This window comes from Loxodonta africana, chromosome 14 (assembly GCF_030014295.1).
Source record: "Loxodonta africana isolate mLoxAfr1 chromosome 14, mLoxAfr1.hap2, whole genome shotgun sequence".
Lineage (NCBI taxonomy): Eukaryota > Metazoa > Chordata > Mammalia > Proboscidea > Elephantidae > Loxodonta > Loxodonta africana.
In genome coordinates this window covers 83,200,159-83,222,285 of record NC_087355.1, presented here as the reverse complement: position 1 = coordinate 83,222,285, position 22,127 = coordinate 83,200,159, and the positions used below count along the sequence as shown (strand labels likewise).

Genomic DNA, 22,127 nt, shown 5'->3' with positions numbered 1-22,127 from the left:
TCCATGAATATTGTATGTGTAAATCATGAGTCAGTTATGGAAGAGACATTTACGCATGACGATTTTGCTTTGCACAACATAGAAGAAAGTTTTAGGTTATGTTAATTTTTTTTCTTACAACAAATGTAATATATACTTAGAGAATTTGGGAAAACCAGAAAACTATGAGGAGAAAAATCATTTGTAACATTATCCAGGTAAGCACCGTGAATACTTTTAATGTATTTCCTTCCCGCTTTTTTTTTAGTGCGTATGTTGTGTAAAATTGAGTTTATATTTTACATGCAATTTTGTATCTTGCTTTCCAAATGTCATCACATTATGCTTATTTTCCTTTGTTTCGTAAATTAGTCACAAACTGACATGCTCTACCTCCGTGAGGGTGTCCTGCAATCTACTGAGTTCTCAGCATTGTAGCCAATGAGATTTTTCTAATGTCCATCTGATTGTTACTGCCTAAGGTTTCATGTTGCTTATGGGAGAACTTAGCCTAACAGGCATGGGCGCTTGGTCCTACTGCCTCTCCTGCCTACTCACATTCCCCCTGGTTCTCTGTGATCCCCCATCAGCCCTTCTTCACTTCCTTGTTCTCTTCTCACAGGTGCCTTTCCTTCTCCCTGGCATGCTTCCCCTCCTGCGTGCTGGGCTAACTCCTATTCATGCCTCAGCCACTGGCCCAAGTGTGGAGTCCTGAGGGAGGCCCCCTGCCCTAGACCAGGCCCACCAGCTCTCACCCAGGCTCTCAGAGCAGCCTGCCCTCTCCTTCTCAGCAGCCGACGGTCACTGTCTTATGATTATTAGTCTGGTGCCTCTGGGGCCGTGGTGGTTCAGTGGTAAAATTCTTGCCTTCTCTCCTAGTTATCTACCCTCGGCCATCCAGTTGAATCCGACTCATAGTGACCCTATAGGACAGAGTAGAACTGCCTCCTAGGGTTTCCAAGGCTGTGATCTTCATGAAAGCAGACTGCCACATCTTTCTCCTGTGGTGCAGCTGGTGTGTTTGAATGTCTTACCCTTTGGTTAGCAGCTGAGAAACTTTAACCACTGTGCCACCAGGGCTCCTTTTCCTAGTTATCTAAACAAAAAAAAAAACAAAAAAACAAAAAAAACCCAGTTGCTGTCAAGTTGATTCTGACTCATAGCGACCCTATAATAGAAATATCACAAGTGGGTGGCTTTAACGAACAGATATTATTTTCTCATGGTTTAGAAGGTTAGAAGTCTGAATTCAAGGTGCCAGCTTTAGGCGAAGGCTCTCTCTCTCTCTGTCTGTCTGCTCTGGGGGAAGGTCCTTGTCTCTTTTCAGCTTCTATTCCTAGGTTCCTTGGCAGTCACACATCTTCCCCTCCGTTTGTGCTTGCTGACTTGCTTAATCTGCTCTTTTATATCGCCAAAGAGGTTGATTTAAGACACACCCTACGCTAATACTGCATCATTAACATAACAAAGAAAACCCATTCCCTTATGGAATTATAACTACAGGTATAGGGGTTAGGATTTACAACACATATTTTTTGGGGGTACAGTTCAATCCACAACACCTTCCATATGGGAGACCCAGTTTGATTTCTGGCCAAATGTATATCAAGTGTAGCCATCACCCTTCTCTTGGTGGAGGCTTGTGTGTTGCTCTGATACTAAGACAGAGTAGGAAGAAAGGCCTGGTGACCTGCTTCCAAAACTCAGCCACTGAAAATCCTGTGGATCACAAGGGTTCAGTCCCATTGTGCATGGGCCTCCCTGAGTTGGGGCCAACTTGACAGCACCTAACACCACCAGCAGGCTGCTGCCCCTCCTCCCAGTGGGACCTAAGCTCCTTGAGAGCCTGGCCTGTGTTTGTTCCCTATTGTGTCTCCAGTGTCTAGAATATTTTTTTTGAATGAATGAACAAGCGAAAAAAATAAATAAGCAAACTGGCCTCTAGGCTGGGACCTCTGAGCAGCTCCCGATTCCTCACTGTCATGCAGAACGGTGCAAAAACACTTCCCCTGGGTGAAGTACTCTTCCTTTCAGATAGCTCCCGATTCCTCACTGTTGTGCAGAACCGTGCAAAAACACCTCCCCTGGCTGGCGTACTCTTCCTGTCAGACAGCTTCCCAGCAGTGTAATAACTGGATTAAGGGGAGTGACCTTTCAAGGCTCTGCTAGATTGCTTTCTGAACCACAGTGGGTGAGAGCGCCTCTCTAGCTGAATAGGCAGCCGCAGGGTTTGGAACCAAGTCATTTAATAGCAATCTCCCGGCCATTACAGCTGCATCAGGGCAGTCATAGTGGCTGGGGCCGGAGTTTCCACTGTGGGCTGCTGAGCACCTTCGTGAGACTCACTGCCCTCGGCGGGAAGCGGGCCACTGAGGGTCCTCCCAGGTATTTGTCTAATAATATCAAAAAATCAATGCAAAAGATTCTCCTAAGACCATTTAGAACTTGCATTGGAGGAGAAATTCTGTCACGATTCCATGAGTTCTTCCTTTGGCGTTCTTTGTGCCCGTAAAATGTATCGCCTTCTAGAGACCTTTGTCATCTGAGAAAGATTCAGGTGAGGTTCCTTAAATTAGCCTTGAGTTTAGCACGCAGGCCTCCTAGTAACTTTCATGTTTGAAAATTTTAATTACGTCATGTGAATCGTGCCCTCTGGTGTTTGTGGAATGCCATCCATTTAAATATTTCTAATTTAAAGACAAGGCAGCCTGTGCTGATCAAGCATAGCCGTATGGGTAGTTTCGTAATTACAGACCTCACAACTGCAACGTGGACGTTAATCATCTGCAGTCAATGGCACTACGTGATTCTCGGTGTTTCTAAAGCCCTTTTTTAATAAGGCCGGCACAGCACCTGCAGGAAGCAGGTGGGGCGGAAGGAGTCTCACCAGCTCTGCTTTGGTGCACGCTGTGCTTGGTCAAAGAGCAGAGTGATTTTTTTGTATCCCCTTGGTAGTGCTTTGGTGACCAACATTTGCTGATTTCGGACATAAGTTCGGACCATTTCCACAGCAATGGAAGCCCCATACGGGGAACCTTCTCCATGTATACGGCCACAGTGGGGAGGCAATTGGTGTGCATCGGTGTTTTCAGGCAATGTAGAGATGACAATAAACGCCCAGGCTCTGAACAGACAAACAAACAAAAAACACCAAGCCAGTTGCCATCGAGTCGATTCCGACTCACGGCGACTCCATGTGAGCGGAGCAGAAATGTGCTCCATAGGGTTTTCAAGGCCGTGACTTTTTGGAAGCAGGTCACCAGGCCTTTCTTTCGAGGTGCCACTGGGTGGGTTTGAACTACCAGCGTTCTGGTTTGTAGTGGCACAGATGGTTAAGCACTTGACTGCTAACTGAAAGGTTGGCAGTTTGAGTCCACCCAGGGGTGCCGTGGAAGAAACACCTGGTGCTCTACTTCTAAAAAATCAGCCTTCGAAAATCCCGTGGAGCCCAGACTCTAGAGTCAGACAACCTGCTTGGGTTCAAATCCTGGCTTCACCACTTACTAAGTGTATGACCTTAGGCAAATACTCAGTTTTCTCATCTGTAAAATGGGTCTAGTAATAGGATTGAGGTAAAATACTGAGCATATGATTTGGCATATCTGAAATTCCCCACAATTATTAGTTGTTACTATCACCTCAGTCAGAATCCACGTTGCCTTGTTGAAGGAGAAAGGCTCCCTGAGGCAGGCCATGCTTGTCTTCTCCACTACACACACAAAGTCTCACATGGTGTCTGAGACATATTGGCAGGTGTTAATAAATGCCGGGAGCCCTGGTGGTGCAGGGGTTAAAGAGCTCAGCTGCCAACCAAAAGGCCAGCACTTTGAATCCACCAGCTACTCCTTGGAAACCCTACTGGGCAGTTCTCCTCTGTCCTATGAGGTCGCTATGAGTCGGAATCGATTTGAGGGCAACAGGTAATAAATGCCAATCATTAATTAATAAATGGCCTATGAGGTCAGTGAGTGACAATTCTGTTCTCCTTGTCAGAGCTCTAAACCAGCTGAGGTGAGGAGGGGAAATGGTAGGTCCAGCAGTGAGAGAAACAGCGTGGTGCAGTCGGCAGTGATCTGCCTGCCTTCTCCAGGTGGACAGCTTGGCCATCCCTCACCGGCAGTCCTCGTCCGCTGCTGGCCAGCTCACAGGTGCCTACCGGCAGAGTGCCTGCAACGGCACATGTTCTCCGCAGCAGGCATGTCCTTTCGAGAAAAGGGCGCAGCCGTGAATGCTAGGTCCTGTGCCAGACTCCCCTGTCAGACTCGTCAGTTCTCCTCCACTGAGGAGAAGCGAGGCCGTGGAGAACGGCTGGAGTGTTCACTGGTGGCTGGCCCTCACGTGGAAACTTGCGCAAAGGGAAGGAGGGTTACCTTCAACAGCCAGTGGAATGAGTAGGCAGATGGGAGTTGTTGAAGCTCTTGAGCAGACGTGATCAGGCTTCGTCAGTGTCACAGAGACTGAGTTCATCCTGTTAAGACAGGTCCTTTCCAAATCCCCCAGGTACACACAGGCCAGCTGCAGAGCCTGGCTAGTTACTGCCGTGCAGGTGGTGAATGGCATGTCCCTCTTCCCTCCTCCTCTTGGCCCTTCTTTCTTGTTCTTCAAACCTTGACTTAGATATCTCCTCTTCAGTGGGTTTTCTCAACTACCTTAATCCAGGTTATTGTTGTGTGCTGTTGAGTTGATTCCAACTCATAGCAACCCTGTGGGAACCTGATGGAGCCCTGCTGACACAGTGGTTAGGAATTCGGCTGCTAACCAAAAGGTCGGCAGTTCAAATCCACCAGGTGCTCCTTGGAAACCCTATGGGACAGGTCTACTCTGTCCCATAGTGTTGCTATGAGTAGGAATCGACTTGATGGCAACAGGTTTTTTTTTTTTTTTTTGGTTTATAGCGACCTGATAGGACAGAGTAGACCTGTCCCATAGGGTTTCCTAGGCTGTAATCTTTACGTGAGCAGGTCACCAGATCTTTTCTCCCGCAGAACAGCTGGTGGGTTTGAATCACCAAACTTTTAGTTAGAAGCTGAGCGTTTAACCACTGCACCACCAGGGCTCCCTTTAATCCAGTTCAGAGGGCCCTTTCTCTCCTCACCTTGCACCTGTCCCCGTGATGCTTAGACACTGTGATGCATTCATTGCGGTGCTGCTCACCCTCCCCCATGCTGTGACCTCCTCAGGGACAAGGACCCACTCTTTCATCTTTGTGTGTCCCTGGTTCCTACTGGGCCCTCAGGTCCTGCTTGTTGAATGAATGAATGACCACACCCACTGATCCTCAGCCTCGTTGGGTTCACTGTTGTTCAGCCCTCGGCATTTGGCTCATCAGAAGCAAATTCTCAGCAAGACTTTAAGAAGGTGCAGGATGTCCCAATGTAACTGTGCTGTCGTCTCTTCCCAGGCTAGGTCCCACCCAGCTGAAAATCTTCACCTGTGAATACTGCAACAAGGTCTTCAAGTTCAAGCACTCGCTGCAGGCGCACCTGCGGATCCACACCAATGAGAAGCCCTACAAGTGTCCCCAGTGCAGCTACGCCAGTGCCATCAAGGCCAACCTCAACGTGCACCTGCGCAAACACACGGGCGAGAAGTTCGCCTGCGATGCCTGCTCCTTCACCTGCCTGAGCAAGGGCCACCTCAAGGTGCACATTGAGCGGGTGCACAAGAAGATCAAGCAGCACTGCCGCTTCTGCAAGAAGAAGTACTCGGATGTCAAGAACCTCATCAGGCACATCAGGGACGCGCACGACCCGCAGGACCAGAAGGTCAAGGAGGCCTTGGACAAGCTCTGCCTGATGACCAGGGAGGGCAAGCGGCAGCTGCTCTACGACTGCCACATCTGTGAGCGCAAGTTCAAGAACGAGCTGGACCGCGACCGCCACATGCTGGTGCACGGCGACCAGTGGCCCTTCGCCTGTGAGCTGTGTGGCCACGGCGCCACCAAGTACCAGGCGCTGGAGCTGCACATTCGGAAGCACCCCTTTGTGTACGTCTGCGCCCTGTGCCTCAAGAAGTTCGTCAGCTCTGTCAGGCTGCGCGCCCACATCAAAGAGGCACACGGGGCTGCCCAGGAGGCCGCGGTCTTCAACAGCTCGGTCAACCAGAGCTTCTGCCTGCTGGAGCCCGGGGGGGACATCCACCAGGAAGCCTTGGGGGACCAGCTGCAGCTGGCAGAAGAGGAGCTTGTGTTCCAGGGGGTGAGTGCCCCCAAAGAGGCAGCCTGTCCTGCGGATCCTCGGCCTGAGGAGGGCCAGAAGGAGCCGGAGGCCCCTGTGGAAATCCCTGCCCCGGCCGAGCACTCAGCTACCCCTCCGGCCGAAGGTGCCACCCTGCCCCCCTGCGAGCTGGGAGCCACTGTGGTGTCATCAGCCCTTTCTTCACCTGCAGTGGTTTCCAGTGACTTTCTCTTGAAAAATGATACCTCCTCCACTGCTGAGGCTCACACTGTGCCTGAAAAGACCGTGGACCCTCAGCATGGAGACCCAACCCACACTCAGGACGAAGGGATCGTACTACTGCTGTCTAAGGACAAAGGCACTAACCCGCACCGGGAGGCCCGGGATGCAGAGAGCCCTCCGTGTGAACGGCAGGACCCTGCTGCCCTCCCACCCACCAGCCCAGACCCTAGCAGGTATCTCAGGTCAGGCCCAGCTGAGGCCTCTGAACTTCTTCCTCCCGTGGCGGGTGGTGGGGACGTTGTCATTCGCCAGCCCGACTCCTGCAAACCTGCCTCAGAGCCCCAAAGTGATGTCACTCCCTTCATGAAGATCCTAAACAGTTTACAGAAGAAGCAAATGAACACGGGCTTGTGTGAGAGGATCCGGAAGGTGTACGGAGACCTGGAGTGTGAATACTGTGGTAAGGAGGGTGGTGCCAGGCGAGTGGCTGGCGGGCATTCTCCTTCCTGGCACCCCCAACCACTTCCGTTGTGCTTTGGGTCACCTGGGTGTGTTTGAGCTCATGTCTCTTTGCAAAGACACCTTCTGAGTGAGCTGTCCTCCTTCACATATAGACAGGAATGGGTACCCATCCATGGTACAGTTTAGTGCCCGGTCTTTGGAAGGCTGCCTCAATGACAGCTCAGTAAAGCGTGCTGGCTTGGCCAGGGGTTCACGCGGAGGTTTATCCACCACCTCAGAACTTTAACCAAGAAGAGCATTTTTCTGGCATGTGACATGTTTAAAATAGAGTGTTAAGTTGTGGCCGTGTTCTAGGTGAGCAGAGCACGCTAATATGGCTGCAGCTCCATGTAGGGAGGCCCTGACCTTAACCAGGCAGAGTCACAAAGAATGTTTGGCTTCTGAAACTCCCAGAGAGCTGGCGGTGCAGGAGTAGAAGGCCCAGCCCTGGACCATGTGTCCCCGGAGTCAGCAGAGCTTAGAGACCCTGTGATTGACGCGTGTGCGTAGCAGCGCTTGGCACCCTAATCGGCCCTCAGTCAACGGGTTTCTCCTTCCCCAGCTCTGACCTTGTGCAAAAATAATAGCACCCTTAATCTTTGCAGTCAGTCTCCCACCTGTGAAAAGTCATTTCCAGACAGAGATGTGGTGGAAATTGTGAAGGGTGACCAGGACAAGCACACGAGGGAGAGAAATATAGTAGTTAAAAATAATTAAAAAAAAAAAAATCAAATTCAGTATAAAAGAAACTTCCTTGTTCTCATGTGAAAATATTTTTTTAGGCAAACTTTTTTGGTACCAAGTGCATTTTGACATGCATGTCCGCACCCACACCCGAGAACATCTGTATTATTGCTCCCAGTGTCATTATTCTTCCATCACCAAAAACTGCCTTAAACGCCACGTAATTCAGAAACACAGTAACATCTTGCTGAAGTGTCCCACTGACGGCTGTGACTACTCGACTCCAGATAAATATAAGCTACAGGCACATCTTAAAGTTCACACAGAGCTGGTAAGTAGCAAGCCGAGCGGCAGCCCGTTTCCCCTGGGTGCGCATTGCTTTCTCAAATACGTGCATATCGAGGTGTCCGGCTGCAAGTAAACCCGAGAGGTGACCCGGAAAAGGTAGACAGGGGCTTCTCACTAAACCCACCCCTCTTCACTTTCCAGAAGGCCTCATTCACCCCAGTGTTCCTGTCACAGCGAGACTCTCTAGTACCTTGAAAAAAAGATGAGATGGAATGAATTTGCTTTCTACGCAAATTCTTCAGGATCATAGAAAATCTATAGGGTAAGGTCTACAGAGTAGAAATAAAGCAGAGATTTCTTAAATGACATTTTAAAGAATTATTAACAACAGGGATGATAATAATAATAGATGCCCAAACGGTTGTTGGAGGTTGAATTAGATAACGCATGTCAAGTGCCAGCACAGTGTTTGGTTCCTAGTAGAGTCTGTAAATGCCAACTGCCACTCTTGAGATAATATTATGATGTTATTTATTGTAAACTCTCTGTGAAACACTTTTATTTAGAAAAAAAGGTGATAAGTTAATTCAGGGTACGTAATCAGGTTAATAATTCACGATGGTAATATTTCCTTTTTTCATGGGAGATCATGCCACACAATGAATGAATGTTTATTTTTGCTAACTCTAACCTAACTCAGGAGGCTAATAGCTGAGAGTGATTTGAGCAGGCCGGGCCCCAGGTGTGGCTGTGCGTTGGTTGCATTCTGCTGGATGCTTCAGAAAGCACAGACTGAGGCTCCAGACACTCGAAGTGTTACCCCTGTTTTCTGGCGTGAAGTTTAAATTCAGGGTTTTGGGTAAAGTGGTTAGGTAAGAGCACAGGCTTTGGAGTTAGAGATACCTGGATTCAAATACTGCATCTAGCAGCTCACAAGCTGTGTGGCCTTGGGCAAGTCACTTGACCTTTCTGAGACCTGGTAGCCTCTCTAAAATAAAGATGTATAAGTATATATAAAATGGAGTACACACACGCGTATACCTGCATGTATACAGACAGTATCTATAGACAAGTATTCACACGCATGTATACATACATATATGTACGTGTACATATGCACACGTGTATTTGTGTGTGTGAGTGCATATATATGAAATATATGTATGTATTATTTATATTTGTATGTATCTATATCTCCTAGGGTTATTGGGAGATTCTAATAAGGTAGTCCCTGATTTACTACAGGCTTCCGTTCCGATGACTTCATCGCTAGTCAGTCCTGCACAAGTCAAAAGCCTCATTTTTTTTTAGGTTTCATTACTATTGCCTTTTATTATCAATATCTTTATAAATCTGATCTTTATTTGTCTTTGGGGTTGGCCTGAGAATGATACCATCAGCAAACCACTTGCTGCAACATTGTATGTGGTACATGTTACTAACAATAAGATATACCAACAACAACAGCAGCAAAAAGACGGTTGTAAGTGCGGTTCGTCGTAACACGAGTCTTTCATAAGTTGGGGACTACCTGTAAACCAGACAAAGAACTCGGCAGGGTGCCTGTCACATAGCTAACTGCGCGCACCAGCCGAAGGCAGGGACTGTGTTGGTGCTGTCTGTGCTCCTGGAGGTGAACATGCAGCTGCTGCGTCTGAGTCTCACTGACATAGCTTGGAGGCCCCGCTCTCTGTGTACCACCTATTGGGATTTCAAACAAGAGTAAGATCCGGCTCTGCCTTCAAGGCACTCTTTGTTTTGTAGGGAGATAAACAAACATACTGGCCATATGGCAACGTGGGGGTGTATCAGTCACCAGTCTCCAGAGAAACAGAACTAATAGGATACATACGCATACATACCTACATACGGGGGCAGCGGTGGTCGAGTGGTAGAATGCTCGCCTCCCACGTGGGAGACCCAGGTTTGGTTCCCAGCCAGTGCACCTCATGTGCAGCCACCACCCATCTGTCGGTGGAGGCTTGTGTGTTTCTATGTTGCTGAAGAGATTTTAGTAGAACTTCCAGACTAAGATGGACTAGGAAGACAGGCCTGGCAATCTACGGAAAATCAGCCAATGAAAACTCTGTGGATCACAAGAGTCCTATCTGCAGCCCATCATGGGAATGGCACAGGACTGGCCAGTGTTTTGTTCAGTTGTCCATAGGGTTGCCATGAGTCAGGGGCTGATTCAATAGCAGCTAACAACTATGTACATATATATATATGTTGAGGAAGACCCTCAACAAAGTGGATTGACACAGTGGCTGCAGCAGTGGCCTCAAGCAGAACAACAATTGTGAGGATGGCACAGGACCCGGCAGTGTTTTGTTTTGTTGTACATAGGGTCGCTATGAGTCAGAACTAATTCAGTGGCACCTAACAACAACAACAACATATACGTTTGTTGAGAAAGATTTATAGAGGTGTATTTTAAGGAATTGGTTCACGTCATTGTGGAGACTGACAAGTCCAAAATCCACAGAGCAGGCAGACTGGAAACTCAGGCAGGATGTCTGTGTTACAGCCTTCAGGCACGGTTTCTTCTCCCTGAGAAGATCTGATCCAATTCTTTGTGAAGTCTGCCAAGTACAGCGTGCTGTCTCTTGGGGGTTAAATGTTAACTTCTCCTTGGAAAGGTTTTCGGAAATTATAAAGCATCTGAGAATCACGTGGCTCCCATTATTTTTCATTGCTGCCTCCGTAAATAGTTGTGTCATCTTCACTGCCCCATTGTCTTTTGTCTTTCACCTTTCTTGATACTGGTGGGTCCTCACTGCTGTCAAGTGGTTATACGCGGGGATTTGGAGTCCCAGCTTCGGCTCCCAGTCGTGCCGGCTGTCGACCTGGCGCAGGCGGCTGGGGCTTCCTTCCCTCCTCCATAGACTGGAGTGAATGACCCGCTCTGCTTTCTCAGGAAGGGGCGAAGCTCCGATGAAATAGTGTGAATGTGCTGGCTCACTGATCATGGAAGGGTATTACTGAGTTGGAGAGCCGTGCTGCTCTGACTGGGAAACGCGTGGGACCTGGGGCAAGTTCTTGAATTGATACAGGGCTTGGTTTTTTGTTTTTGTTTTTTTTTTTCATCAGTGATCCCAAGGTTGAGACCAGGCTCAGATTTGTTCTGTGATCCAGCACTTAACCTTCTTTCAACACAGATTCCCATGCAAAGCAAAAGCAAAGGACATTTAAAATAGCAATTTTTCCCCGACTCTGACCATATCCACGTCTCTGAATGGCCTGAACAGTTTGCACTCATCTGCTCACCTAAAGGTTAGCAACCTACCCATCGGTGCTCTGGAAGGAAGACCTGGCAATCTGCTCCCGTAAAGATTACAGCCAAGAAAACCCTGTGGAGCTGTTCTACTCTGTAACACATGGGATTGCCCTGAATTGGAATTGACTCAACAGGAACAGGTTTGGTGTTTTTGCTTTTTACAACTCTTAAGGAAATTTAATCCTAACAAAAACTACTGAAAAGAAATCTCCAAATAGGCATAACAATCCCTGTCTCCAGGGCTGCCCATGAGTTTAGTGAGATTATGTTTGTAAGGGACTATCTGTGTTCCCCCAAAATGTGTGTATCAATTAGGCTGGGCCATGATTCCCAGTATTGTGTGGTTGTCCTCCATTTTGTGATTGTAATTTTATGTTAAAGAGGATTAGGGTGGGATTGTAACACCCTTACTAAGGTCATATCCCTCATCCAATGTAAAGGGAGTTTCCCTGGGGTGTGGCCTTCATCACCTTTTATCTTAGAAGAAATAAAGGGAAAGGGAAGCAAGCAGAAAAGTTGGAGACCTCATACCACCAAGAAAGCAGTGCTGGGAGCAGAGCCCGGCGTCTGCTGCTCGGAGAAGCTCCTGGTCTGGGGAAGATTGATGAGAAGGACCTTCCTCCAGCGCCGACAGAGAGAGAAAGCCTTTCCCTGGAGCTGACGCCCTGAATTTGGACTTTTAGCCTACTTTACTGTGAAGAAATAAATTTGTTTGTAAAAGTCATCCACTTGTGGTATTTCTGTTATAGCAGCACTAGGTGACTGAGACAGGGACACAGCATAGTCCCAGGTACCTAATGAGAGCTAGACAGAGCAGCTCTCTCCTCTTTCCAGGAGAAGCCATGGGAACAGTTGCTGTGGTGTGGTGGTATCTGGTGATCTCTCAGCACAGGTTTTAAGTTCATACTTGGCCCCTGTCTTTGAGAAGTGCATAGTCTGTTTTTGGCTATAAACATACATATATTTAAAAAATTTTTAAATGTTCTTCCTAGAAATAAGGTAAAATAATATATTGCCAACAAAGCACGGAGAAAGTAAAAGGAACTATTTCCAATATCTTTCTGGAAACCAATGTGCCCACCCAGTCAGGATGTATTCTTTTTTTAGTGGAAGAAAATGTTATTTAACTGAAATGGTTGAATATAACCGTTTTCCTTTCCAACGGCTATAGCAATATGGTCTTTTCTTATTCGATCATAAGTAAGTGTGTTTCTTTGGAAGACTGAAGAAGAATTGGTGCCTTTGAATTATGGCGTTGGCAAAGAATATTGAATATACCACGGACTGCCAAAAGAATGAACAAATCTGTCTTGGAAGAAGTATAGCCAGAATGCTCCTAAGAAGCAAGGATAGTGAGACTGCGTCTCACATACTTTGGACATGCTGTCAGGAGGGATCAATCCCTTGAGAAGGACATCATGTTTGGTAAAGGGTCAGTGAAAAAGAGGAAGACACTTGACAAGATGAGTTGACACGGTGGCTGCAACAGTAGGCTCAAACATAACAACGATTGTGAGGATAATGCAGGACTGGGCAGTGTTTCATTCTGTCGTACGTAGGGTCGCTATGAGTTGGAACCAACTTGACAGCACTCATCAACAACAAGTGTGTTTCTGGGTTGCCCTGTTAGGGCTGATCCCCAGCACCGAAGACCTCAGGCCACCGGAGAATCCTGTGTATAAAGCAGCCTTATAAACCAGGATGCTTCGTGGAAGAGGCATCGCGGGCGAAACGAGTTGTGTTCAGTGGGAAAGAAGCTCGGGTGAGGCTCATGCCCCAAGCGGAGTGCTGGCTGTCTCCCAGCTTGTCCAGATCAGTCACCGTCCCAGCGTCCCCTGTCCTGTGCTGCACGTAGTGCACATGGCCTTCAATGGCATGTCATCTGGGTGGTGGCACATCTGTCCTGACTCGCTTGTAACCCCTTGAGGGCAGGGCCAGTATCTCACATCCTTGTCTTTAGCACAGTGCCTGGCACATAATTAAAAAAAAAAAAAAGAAAAGACAGTTGCCATTGAGTCGGCTCTGACTCGTGGCACCCCCATGTGTGCCAGGGTAGAACTGTGCTCCATCAGGTTCCCAAGGGCTGGTTTTGTTCTAATGGAAGTGGATCTCCAGGCCTTTCTTCTGAGGCACCTCTAGGTAGTCTTGGACCTCCAGCCTTTTGTTTAGTAGCCAAGTGGATAACCATTTGGGCCACCCAGGGACTTCTGAACAGTATCGGGCCCTGACACTTTGGGGAGTGGATGTGGGAATCTGCAGAGGAGAGCAGATATCTTGTAACCGTGGGCCTTTGGTTCCTGAGAAAGAGTTTGGAGCAGAGTCTCACACCTTCATTTGTTTTAAAAATTTGATGCCAATGTTTTCTAGGTGCCCTGACTTATGTAGCAGTTACATACATGGAGGCGGGGTTGATATTCTGCACCACTGCTCATTGTAGATTTTTTAAAAATTATTTAATTGATTTTTGTTGTTGTTGAACATACACCAGTTCAACAATTTCTACATGTACAATTCACCGACACCGATTACATCCTTCAAGTGGTGCAGCCGTTCTCACCCTCCTCTTTTGAATTGTTCCTCCGCAGTCAACATAACTCACTGCCCCCAGGCGTCCTGTCTAACCTTTCAGGTTGTTGTCAATGTAATCCTATATAGATAGTTTTTAAAAGAGCACAATGCCCAAGGCAGACCTTCTTTACCAATTAATGCCTACTGTAGATTTGATGTGGCCCTGGTGGCACAGTGGTTAAGAGCTTGGCTACTAACCGAAAGGCTGGCAGTTCGAATCCACCAGCCGCTCCGTGGAAACCCTGTAGGGCAGTTTCACTCTGTCCTGTAGGGTTGTTGTGAGTCTGAATGGACTCGATGGCAGTGGGTTTGGTTTTGGTTTTTTGGTAGATTTGACAACTTTCCAGTGCCTGTGAGGCTGGACAGGTGCCTCTGAGGCCTAGCCTGAGGGAGGCTTGCCCAGAGCAGAGAGCCCACTAAGGCCTCAGTGTGCACCCCAGGCCGTGATAACTGCCTTTTGCTACTCCACCCCTTCTTTAAAGGGCCTGATGCTTCTGTGAAGGCTGGTCCCATCACAAGGAACGAACTCTGAGGGCCGGCCTGTTCCGTTGTCATTACGGCCTAGGTCTCACACTCTCGACCTATGCCAAGAACTCCTCAGCCACCACTATAAGTTTGCTGTCAGTTTGGGTTTTCATCTCCAGCACAGAACAGAGGTTTTGAAAAAGAAAGAAATGAGTCCTAAGAGCCCACCTTTCTGCCACCACCCTTTCCTACTGCCGTGTCCTTATGACCGTCTTCAAAGGCATCAAGAAATAAGGGGCCCTGACAAGCTCTAAGATAATTTACTTTCAGACAATCAGAGATTAAAAGAAATAAAAATCAAATAGCAGAGGCTCCAGGGAGATAACTGTAAACTCCTTCAAAGCCCTCCTGAGCGCCTCCATCTACTCTGATGACAAGGGCACCTGGGGCTGCCGGGGTGCTGAGAGCCCTTCTTCAGGAGGTCAGAGGGCCCTGGGTGTTGCTCTAGGATGGTGGCATGAGCACCCATTCCCGGGTGCAGACACAGGGCGGTGTGTGACCTTGGAGGGGCAGGGCAGGGGAGGATGGGGACGGAGTACCCGGAGAAGCCGGAGCCCTTGATGTCACTGTGCAGAGGTGTGTGGCATTGTCTGGGTGGGCAGCTGAGGACCGCGTCACAGGCGCTGCCTGGACCCTGGGGACATCTTACCTTGGAAGGTGTGGTTTGGTATCCAGTCCTTAGTGGGGGATGCTGCCGCATTGTTTTGTTCAGAGGGCTTTTGTTTTATTTTTAAATATAAAGTACCCTTTTTCTAGGAGTCCCTGGGCTGTGCAGCTGGTTAACGTGCTTGATTGTTAACCACCAGGAGTCGGAATTGACTGGATGGCTGCTAGTTAACTGCCAGCCCTTTTCCTAAGCATGCCCTGTGGAGCCCTGGCCCACCTACAAAGAGACTCTGGCTCCGGAGATTTGGGGGAAGTGCTCATTCAGATCCCCTCCTGGGAGATTTGCCGTGGGCATTAGCACGTGAGAAGCTCCGTGAAGGCCTGCTGTCTGAGGCAGAGTTGTATGATAACAACGCAGCGCACAGCAGTCAAGTCTTTTCAAATTTATCGAGCATTCGCTGTAAGCCAGGTTCCGGTCTAAGCACTTTGTTGTTTGCTGTTGAGTCGATTCCGACTCTTAGCAAGCTCATGTGACAGAGTGGAACGCCCATAGGGCTTCCTAGGCCGTAACCTTTATGGAAGCAGATCACCAAGTCTTTTCTCCCATGGATTTCTCTTACCATTCTAGTGACCCTGCAAAGGAGGCAGTGTTTTTATTGCCTTTTACAGATGAAGAAACTGAGGTACTGAGCGGCTAAGTCACTTGCCCAAAGCTTCCCAGCTTATAAGTGTTGAAAGCAGGACTCAAACTCAGGGACTCTAAGCCCAGAGTCTGTATTCTAGTCACTGTCTTAGAAGAGCAAGGGAGCTCCGGAGCCCAAGGCCCGGTGTGGCCGGCCAGCCCTGCGTTCTGTGGTGGGGTGACCGTGGGCTCCTTCCCAATGCTTTATGGGCTGTGGTACGCAAAGTGTTTCTCATAGCTTCAGCAGGCAGTAAGTTCTGAATAAGTGCTAGCTATCATTATATTATATATAAAAAAATATTATTATTTTTTTTATCATTATTACTTCTCAACATAAAGAAAATAAAAATCCTCACAACTGGACCAATAAGCAACATCACGATAAATGGAGAAAAGATTGAAGTTGTCAAAGATTTCATTTTACTTGGATCCACAATCAATGCTCATGGAAGCAGCAGTCAAGAAAGCAAACCATGCAATGCACTGGGCAAATCTGCTGCAAGAAACCTCTTTTAAAGTGTTAAAAAGCAAAGATGTCACTCTGAGGACTAAGGTGTGCCTGACCCAAGCCATGGTATTTTCAGTCACCTCATACGCATGCAAAAACTAGACAATGAATAAGGAAGACTGAAGAAGAATTGACTCTTTGAATTATGGTGTTGATAAAGAATATTGAATATACTGTGGACTGCCAGAAGAATGAACAAGTCTGTGTTGGAAGAACTACAGGCAGAATGCTCCTTAGAAGCGAGGATGGCGAGACTTCATCTCATGTACTTTGGACGTGTTATCAGGAGGGACCAGTCCTGGAGAAGGGACATCATGCTTGGTAAAGTAGAACCCCCCCCCCAAAAAAAAAAGCCCAAACCTGTTGCCATCGAGTTGATTCCAATTCATAGCGACCCTATAGGATGGAGTAGAACTGCCCCATAGTGTTTCCAGGGAACAACTGGTAGATTCAAACTGCCGACCTTTTGATTAGTAGCTGTAGCTCTTAACCACTGTGCCACCAGGGTTTCCAGTAAAGTAAAGGGTCAGCGAAAAAGAGGAAGACCCTTGATGAGACGGATTGACACAGTGGCTGAAACAGTAGGTTCCAACACAGCAGTAATGTGGCGATGGCACCGGGCCGGGCAGTGTCTATTCTGTTGTACATAGTGTCGCTGTGAGCTGGAACCGGCTGGACAGCGCCTAACAACAACAACAACAACTATTATTGTAAGGAGCCCTAGTGGTGCAGTGGTTAAGTGCTTGGCTGCTAACTGAAAGGTTGGCGTTTCAAACCCACCCGGAGGCTCCATGGGAGAACGACCTAGGAGTGTGCTCCGGTGAAGATTACCACCTAGGAAGCCCTGTGGGGCAGTTCTACTCTGTTCTATCAGGCTGCTGTGAGCCGGAATCGACTCAATAGCACACAACAACAATTATTATTATCATTACTTAGTGGCACGAGGATTGTGCCTCTTGGGGTTGGTGTGAGGGTTGTATCCTTAGTGCATCCTGAGCTCACAGTAGGGGCTCAGTAAGTGGTGGAAATTCATTCACCTATTAAATCGAAGGGAGCAGAGACCTTGTTGACATCCTATGGAACACGCTTTGAGAAACATGCCCAAAACATTTCCTCATAGTCACTGCTTCTGCACAAAACACCTGCTTTGTTTTTGTAAATGTGGACACAATGCATTGGACAAATCTGCTGCAAAAGGCCTCTTTAAAGTGTTAAAAAGCAAAGAATGTGGACTTGTAAACCTTGTTGCTCAGGTGCGTGTTTGGTGCATATGATCCTGGTCACACTTTTGAAGCTCAGCTCTGGGTGTAGCCAGGCTGTTTCTCTGTTTGACAGGTTTGCACAGATGCTGCTTCAGTTCGTTGTCTTCCCTGATGGAGGTGATGGGGGGAGCTGAGAGGGACAGGCAGAAATCTTGCACCCTGCAGCCCTCCGTTGACCAGATAACGAACCGCTTCATCCCACCAGCCTTCTAAGCATCTTTTTTACCTGGCAGAATTGACTCCAACTGCTGCTCTTTTTCCTGTCTCAGCTCACCCACCCTCTAGGGAAAATGGTACCTCGGTGTGAAACAGCTGGAAAGTGAAGTAGTGGGAGGAAAGGCAGATGAGCTAAAGCTGGCTTCTCCCTAATTGAGAAGGTGACACTGAGCTTCCTGGGTTGGTCAAGTCACATCAGTGCAGAGCGAACCCCCCACCAGTGGCCTGCGTGGGACTCAGTCTTGGTGTGATGGGAGGCATCCTGGACGGGCATTTGTGTGCAGGTGCTGGCTCTTCCTCTCGGACCTAGGGCTCATCACCCCAGGCCTCAGTTTCCCAATCTGTACTGTGACCATAACATAACCTTTGAGAGTAGTTGCGAGTCTCATGTACAAGAAATTCTGTGAAAACCCCATACGGACCATACATTTTGTGTTGGGGGAAATGCAAGGGGGTAATAAGCTGCTGGGTCATGTAGCTGCACTGGCCTGCGTGGTGGACTCTTGGCCTTGAGGCTGAACCACGCCCTTTACCAGTCCAGCTATCTTCACAAGACCCATTAAGCCCTATACCTGTCTTCTGAAATGGAGCTGGCACCATTCCCCTACTCCTGAGCTCCCCAGGCTGTCTGGGGTCAGGTGGAGGCTACCTGTTAACATTACTTTAAAAGGTGCACTGTGCTGCAGTGCGTGTCTAGCTTTGATGCTACTGCTGCTGTTACTGAAGGTGGTGGTGGTGGTGATGGGTTGATGGTGGTAATGACGGTGATGGTAATGATGGTAGTGCTGGTGGTGATGGTGGTGCTGGTGGTGATGGTAATAGTGGTGATGATGGTAATGATGGTGGTGGTGATGTTGATGGTAATGATGGTAGTGCTGGTGGTGGCGATGATGGTGTTGCTGGCAATGATGGCAGTGATGGTGGTGGTGGTGGTGTGATGATGGTAATGGTGGTGGTAGTGTTGAAGGTGGTGGTAGCCATGGTGGTGATGGTGGTGGTGGTGGTAGGGATGATAGTAATGGGGGTGGTGGTGATGGTGGTGTTGCTGTGATGACGGTAATGATGGCGATGATGGTGATGGTAATGATGGCGATGATGATGGTGATTGTGGTGATGGTGATGATCGTGGTGATGGTGATGATCATGGTGATGGTGGTGATGGTGATGATCATGGTGGTGATGGTGATGATCATGGTGGCGGTGGTGATGGTGATGATCATGGTGGTGGTGGTGATGATCATGGTGGCGGTGGTGATGGCGATGGTGATGGTGGTGATGGTGATGATCATGGTGGTGGTACTGGTACTGGTGGTGGTAATGCTGACAGTGGTGATGCTGGTGGTGGTAATGATGGTAACGGTGGCAGTGGTGGTGGTGCTGGTGGTGGAGGTTATTTTTCCACAGAGCCCAAGTTTAAATGAAACAATCAATTGATTGTACTCTCTTTCTGTTAAGGACAAAAGGAGTTATTCTTGTCCTGTGTGTGAAAAGTCTTTTTCAGAAGATCGATTGATAAAGTCACATATCAAGACCAACCATCCCGGTAAGGTTATGTATTTTAGAGCAAAAGATTAATTTAACAATGCTTATGTTTATTTTCAAGCACAGCAGTGTATATCAGCTGCACTAGATGGAAGTGAAGAGGGATGAAGACACGAGTAAATTCAAGGGAAGCATCTCTACTTAAAGAGTTGTAACTCTTTTTTTTAATACTTATTAATTTATTGTTATCCTTTATCTCGTCTTCAGATGCATCTCCCCCCTGCAGCTCCCCCATTTAAAGTTAACTGAATCCTGTTAGATTCTGAGGTCTGACATAGATCCCACCTCCTCCCCCAACGGGGCCCATAAGTTTGTGATCCCTAAAGGGTGGCTTATGACGGGGCATTAATTCCCACCCAGGCTGAGGAACCTTGGTTCCTCACCCCCCACGCTTCTCAGGTATGGCAGGCATGGGCCCCTGGCCTCCATGCCTGGTCACTCCTGTCCTCACTGCCTGGGATGTTTTCCCTCTCTTTCCTTTCTGGCTAATTCCTATTCATTCGTTAAGTTCTCCCCCAGAGCCCTGCCCTAGGGGAGTCTTTTGTGACTCCCAGTCTGGGTGAGGCCCTTCCATGCACTCCTCTAGCTGCCCTGACCCCACTCACAGGGCTCTAGCCATCTGTCCTTTATCGCCATCTGTCCTTTATCGCCATCTCCCCACATGCCCAGTGCCTCAGAACCATGTCTCCAGCAGGGCTGGGGAGCAGGCACTGGTGTATGAATTGTACACGTGGGTTACAAGTAAGCCAAGTACACCTCTTCCTTCCTCCATATCTCTTTTTTTCTGTTTTGTGTCTGCTCCTGATATTAGGAAAGTGACTCCCTGCTTCTAAGTGGTACTTCACAGAGGAAAATAAATGGCAGAAGGGCTCTACCACTCGTGTTTTTTCTGGGAATGGATGGAGGGTAGAGGCCTTCTCATGGGGGGACAGGGAGGTTATGTGATCCTCTGAAGGCCCCATTCTGTCCTTACCATGCTAACCCATGTTCTGTGTAGCCTGTGGTCCTGTGTGAGCTGGACACATTCATTCAAACCACTGACCTTTGTTCATGAGCATACACAAAAGTACACGGCACCATATAAGGAACCCCCGTGAACCCGTACCTCAGCTTCCAGAGTTACCTACATTTTGGTAAACTTGTTTCATATATTCCTCCCCGCCACACCTTTTTTTTTTCTGGAATATTTTAAAGTATATCCCAGACATCATGTCATTTCTCCATAAAATCTTTGGTACGCATATCTAAGCAATAAGGATTTTTTTTCAGTATGATATGACCACCATGCCACTATTAAAGCAACCAGAATTAGCAGTAATTCTTTATTATCACCTAGCATTAGTCCATATTAAAATTCCCCCAGTTAGTACAAAGATTTTTTTTTCAAACAATTAGTTCATTTGACTCAAGACCCAAATATTTTGCTTTTAGTTGTTATGGCACTTAAGTCTCTTTTATTCCAGAAGAGCCCCCATGCCTTTTTTCCTGTGATGTTGACTTGTTGGAGAAACTGGGCTACTTCACAGAAACTGGGCTACTTCACATTCTGCAGTTGTCAGTTGCTGCCTCTCAATGTTGCTTCTGCATCCTCCATGTTTTTTTTTTCTTTCTTTTTTTTTTTATTGTGCTTTAAGTGAAAAGTTACAAATTAAGTCAGTCTCTAGTACAAAAACTTATACACACATTGTTGTGTGACCCTAGTTGCTCTCCCTGCAATGTGACAGCACACTCCTTTCCTCCACCCTATATCCCCAGTGTTCATGCAGCCAGCTCCTGTCCCCCTCTGCCTTCTCATCTCCCCTCCATACAGGAGCTGCCCACATAGTCTCATGTGTCTACTTGAGCCAAGAAGCTCACTCCTCACCAGTATCATTTTCTATCTTATAGTCCAGTCCAGTCCGTCTGAAGAGTTGGCTTTGGGAATGGTTCCAGTCTTGGGCTAACAGAAGGTCCGGGGTCCATGACCTTCGGGGTCCTTCTAGTCTCAGTCAGACCATTAAGCCTGGTCTTTTCACGAGAATTTGAGGTCTGCATCTCACTGTTCTAAACACTGCTCTATCAGGGATTCTCTGTACATCCCTCAGTTTTATGTTGACAGGTATTTAGATCTGAGGCTCGATTGGAGTCTGGTTTCACTTCTTAGTCAAGAATTCTATCCCATGACACCAAGAGACACATCCCACCTGGGTTTGCCACTTCTAGTGATGCTGAGGTCCATCAGTGGGCTGAGCTGCTGTCGCGAGGTTCATTTACATCTACCTTGACTGAGGTTCTTTGGCTGCTTCTGATTATTGCCCTGTTTTCTTCCAGAGGTCTCCATGAGCACCATTTCTGAGGTTCTCGGGAGGCGGGTGCAGCTGAAAGGGCTAATTGGAAAGAGAGCCACAAAGTGTCCGTACTGCGATTTCTATTTCATGAAGAATGGCTCAGACCTACAGCGTCACATCTGGGCTCATGAAGGTGAGTACTCATTGTTCAAAAAAGAGCACACTTTTAACTTCATGTGTCCGTGCAGCATTTTAGAGGTCCACCTCCTTTACCCCAACCATTATATACACCAGGTGAGGGCACAGGGCACAGAGCTGTTAGAGTAGGGTGCCCAAGGTTACACAGCTGTCCAGTGTGAAGGCAGGACTTATGAAAACACATCTGGCTTCAAAGCCTGTGTGTGTTTACTTTGCTCTTCTCTTCCCAGTCATGTTGAAGAACAGAAATTAGGAATTTGGCTTCTCTGGGATTGTGAAAGAGGGTGTGTCTGCATTCTGGAATTATTTAAATCTTTTAGAAGAGCACCTGGTCAAATGATACATGAATATAAAGATAGCATTGCTGAGCCATGTTCAGTCTTTACGTGGTTGGTGTGGTCTTCTCCTCCATGGTGGTCATTGTCCTTGAAACACCTGTACTTTGGACCTGCTGTTGAAATGGCTGGTCAGGTTCCCATGTGATACAGAAAGATGCTGTCCAACCCAAGGTAGCACGAGCACTGTGATCTTGCTTTCACTGTTGTTAGGTGCCGTTGAGCCAACTCTGATGCATGACGACCTCATGTACAATAGAAGAAAACACTGCCTGGTCCTGCGTCATCCTC

The 22,127-nt window shown here is 47.8% G+C and overlaps 1 protein-coding gene across 6 annotated transcripts in view; it reads left to right on the top strand.

Moving 5' to 3' along the window:
* The window catches only part of ZFAT (zinc finger and AT-hook domain containing), a 223,437-nt gene that overhangs the window by 93,187 nt on the left and 108,123 nt on the right, over positions 1 to 22,127 (top strand). For all 6 annotated transcript variants that reach the window (XR_002785258.2, XM_023546031.2, XM_010588560.3 and 3 more), the window contains 4 exons: positions 5,381 to 6,837; positions 7,661 to 7,893; positions 18,950 to 19,037; positions 21,347 to 21,496. Coding sequence is in view for 5 of the 6 variants with exons in the window: in XM_023546031.2 (XP_023401799.2) it covers positions 5,381 to 6,837; positions 7,661 to 7,893; positions 18,950 to 19,037; positions 21,347 to 21,496 (1,928 nt within the window). In the remaining variant the exon portion in view is untranslated. The remainder of the gene's footprint in view (positions 1 to 5,380; positions 6,838 to 7,660; positions 7,894 to 18,949; positions 19,038 to 21,346; positions 21,497 to 22,127) is intronic.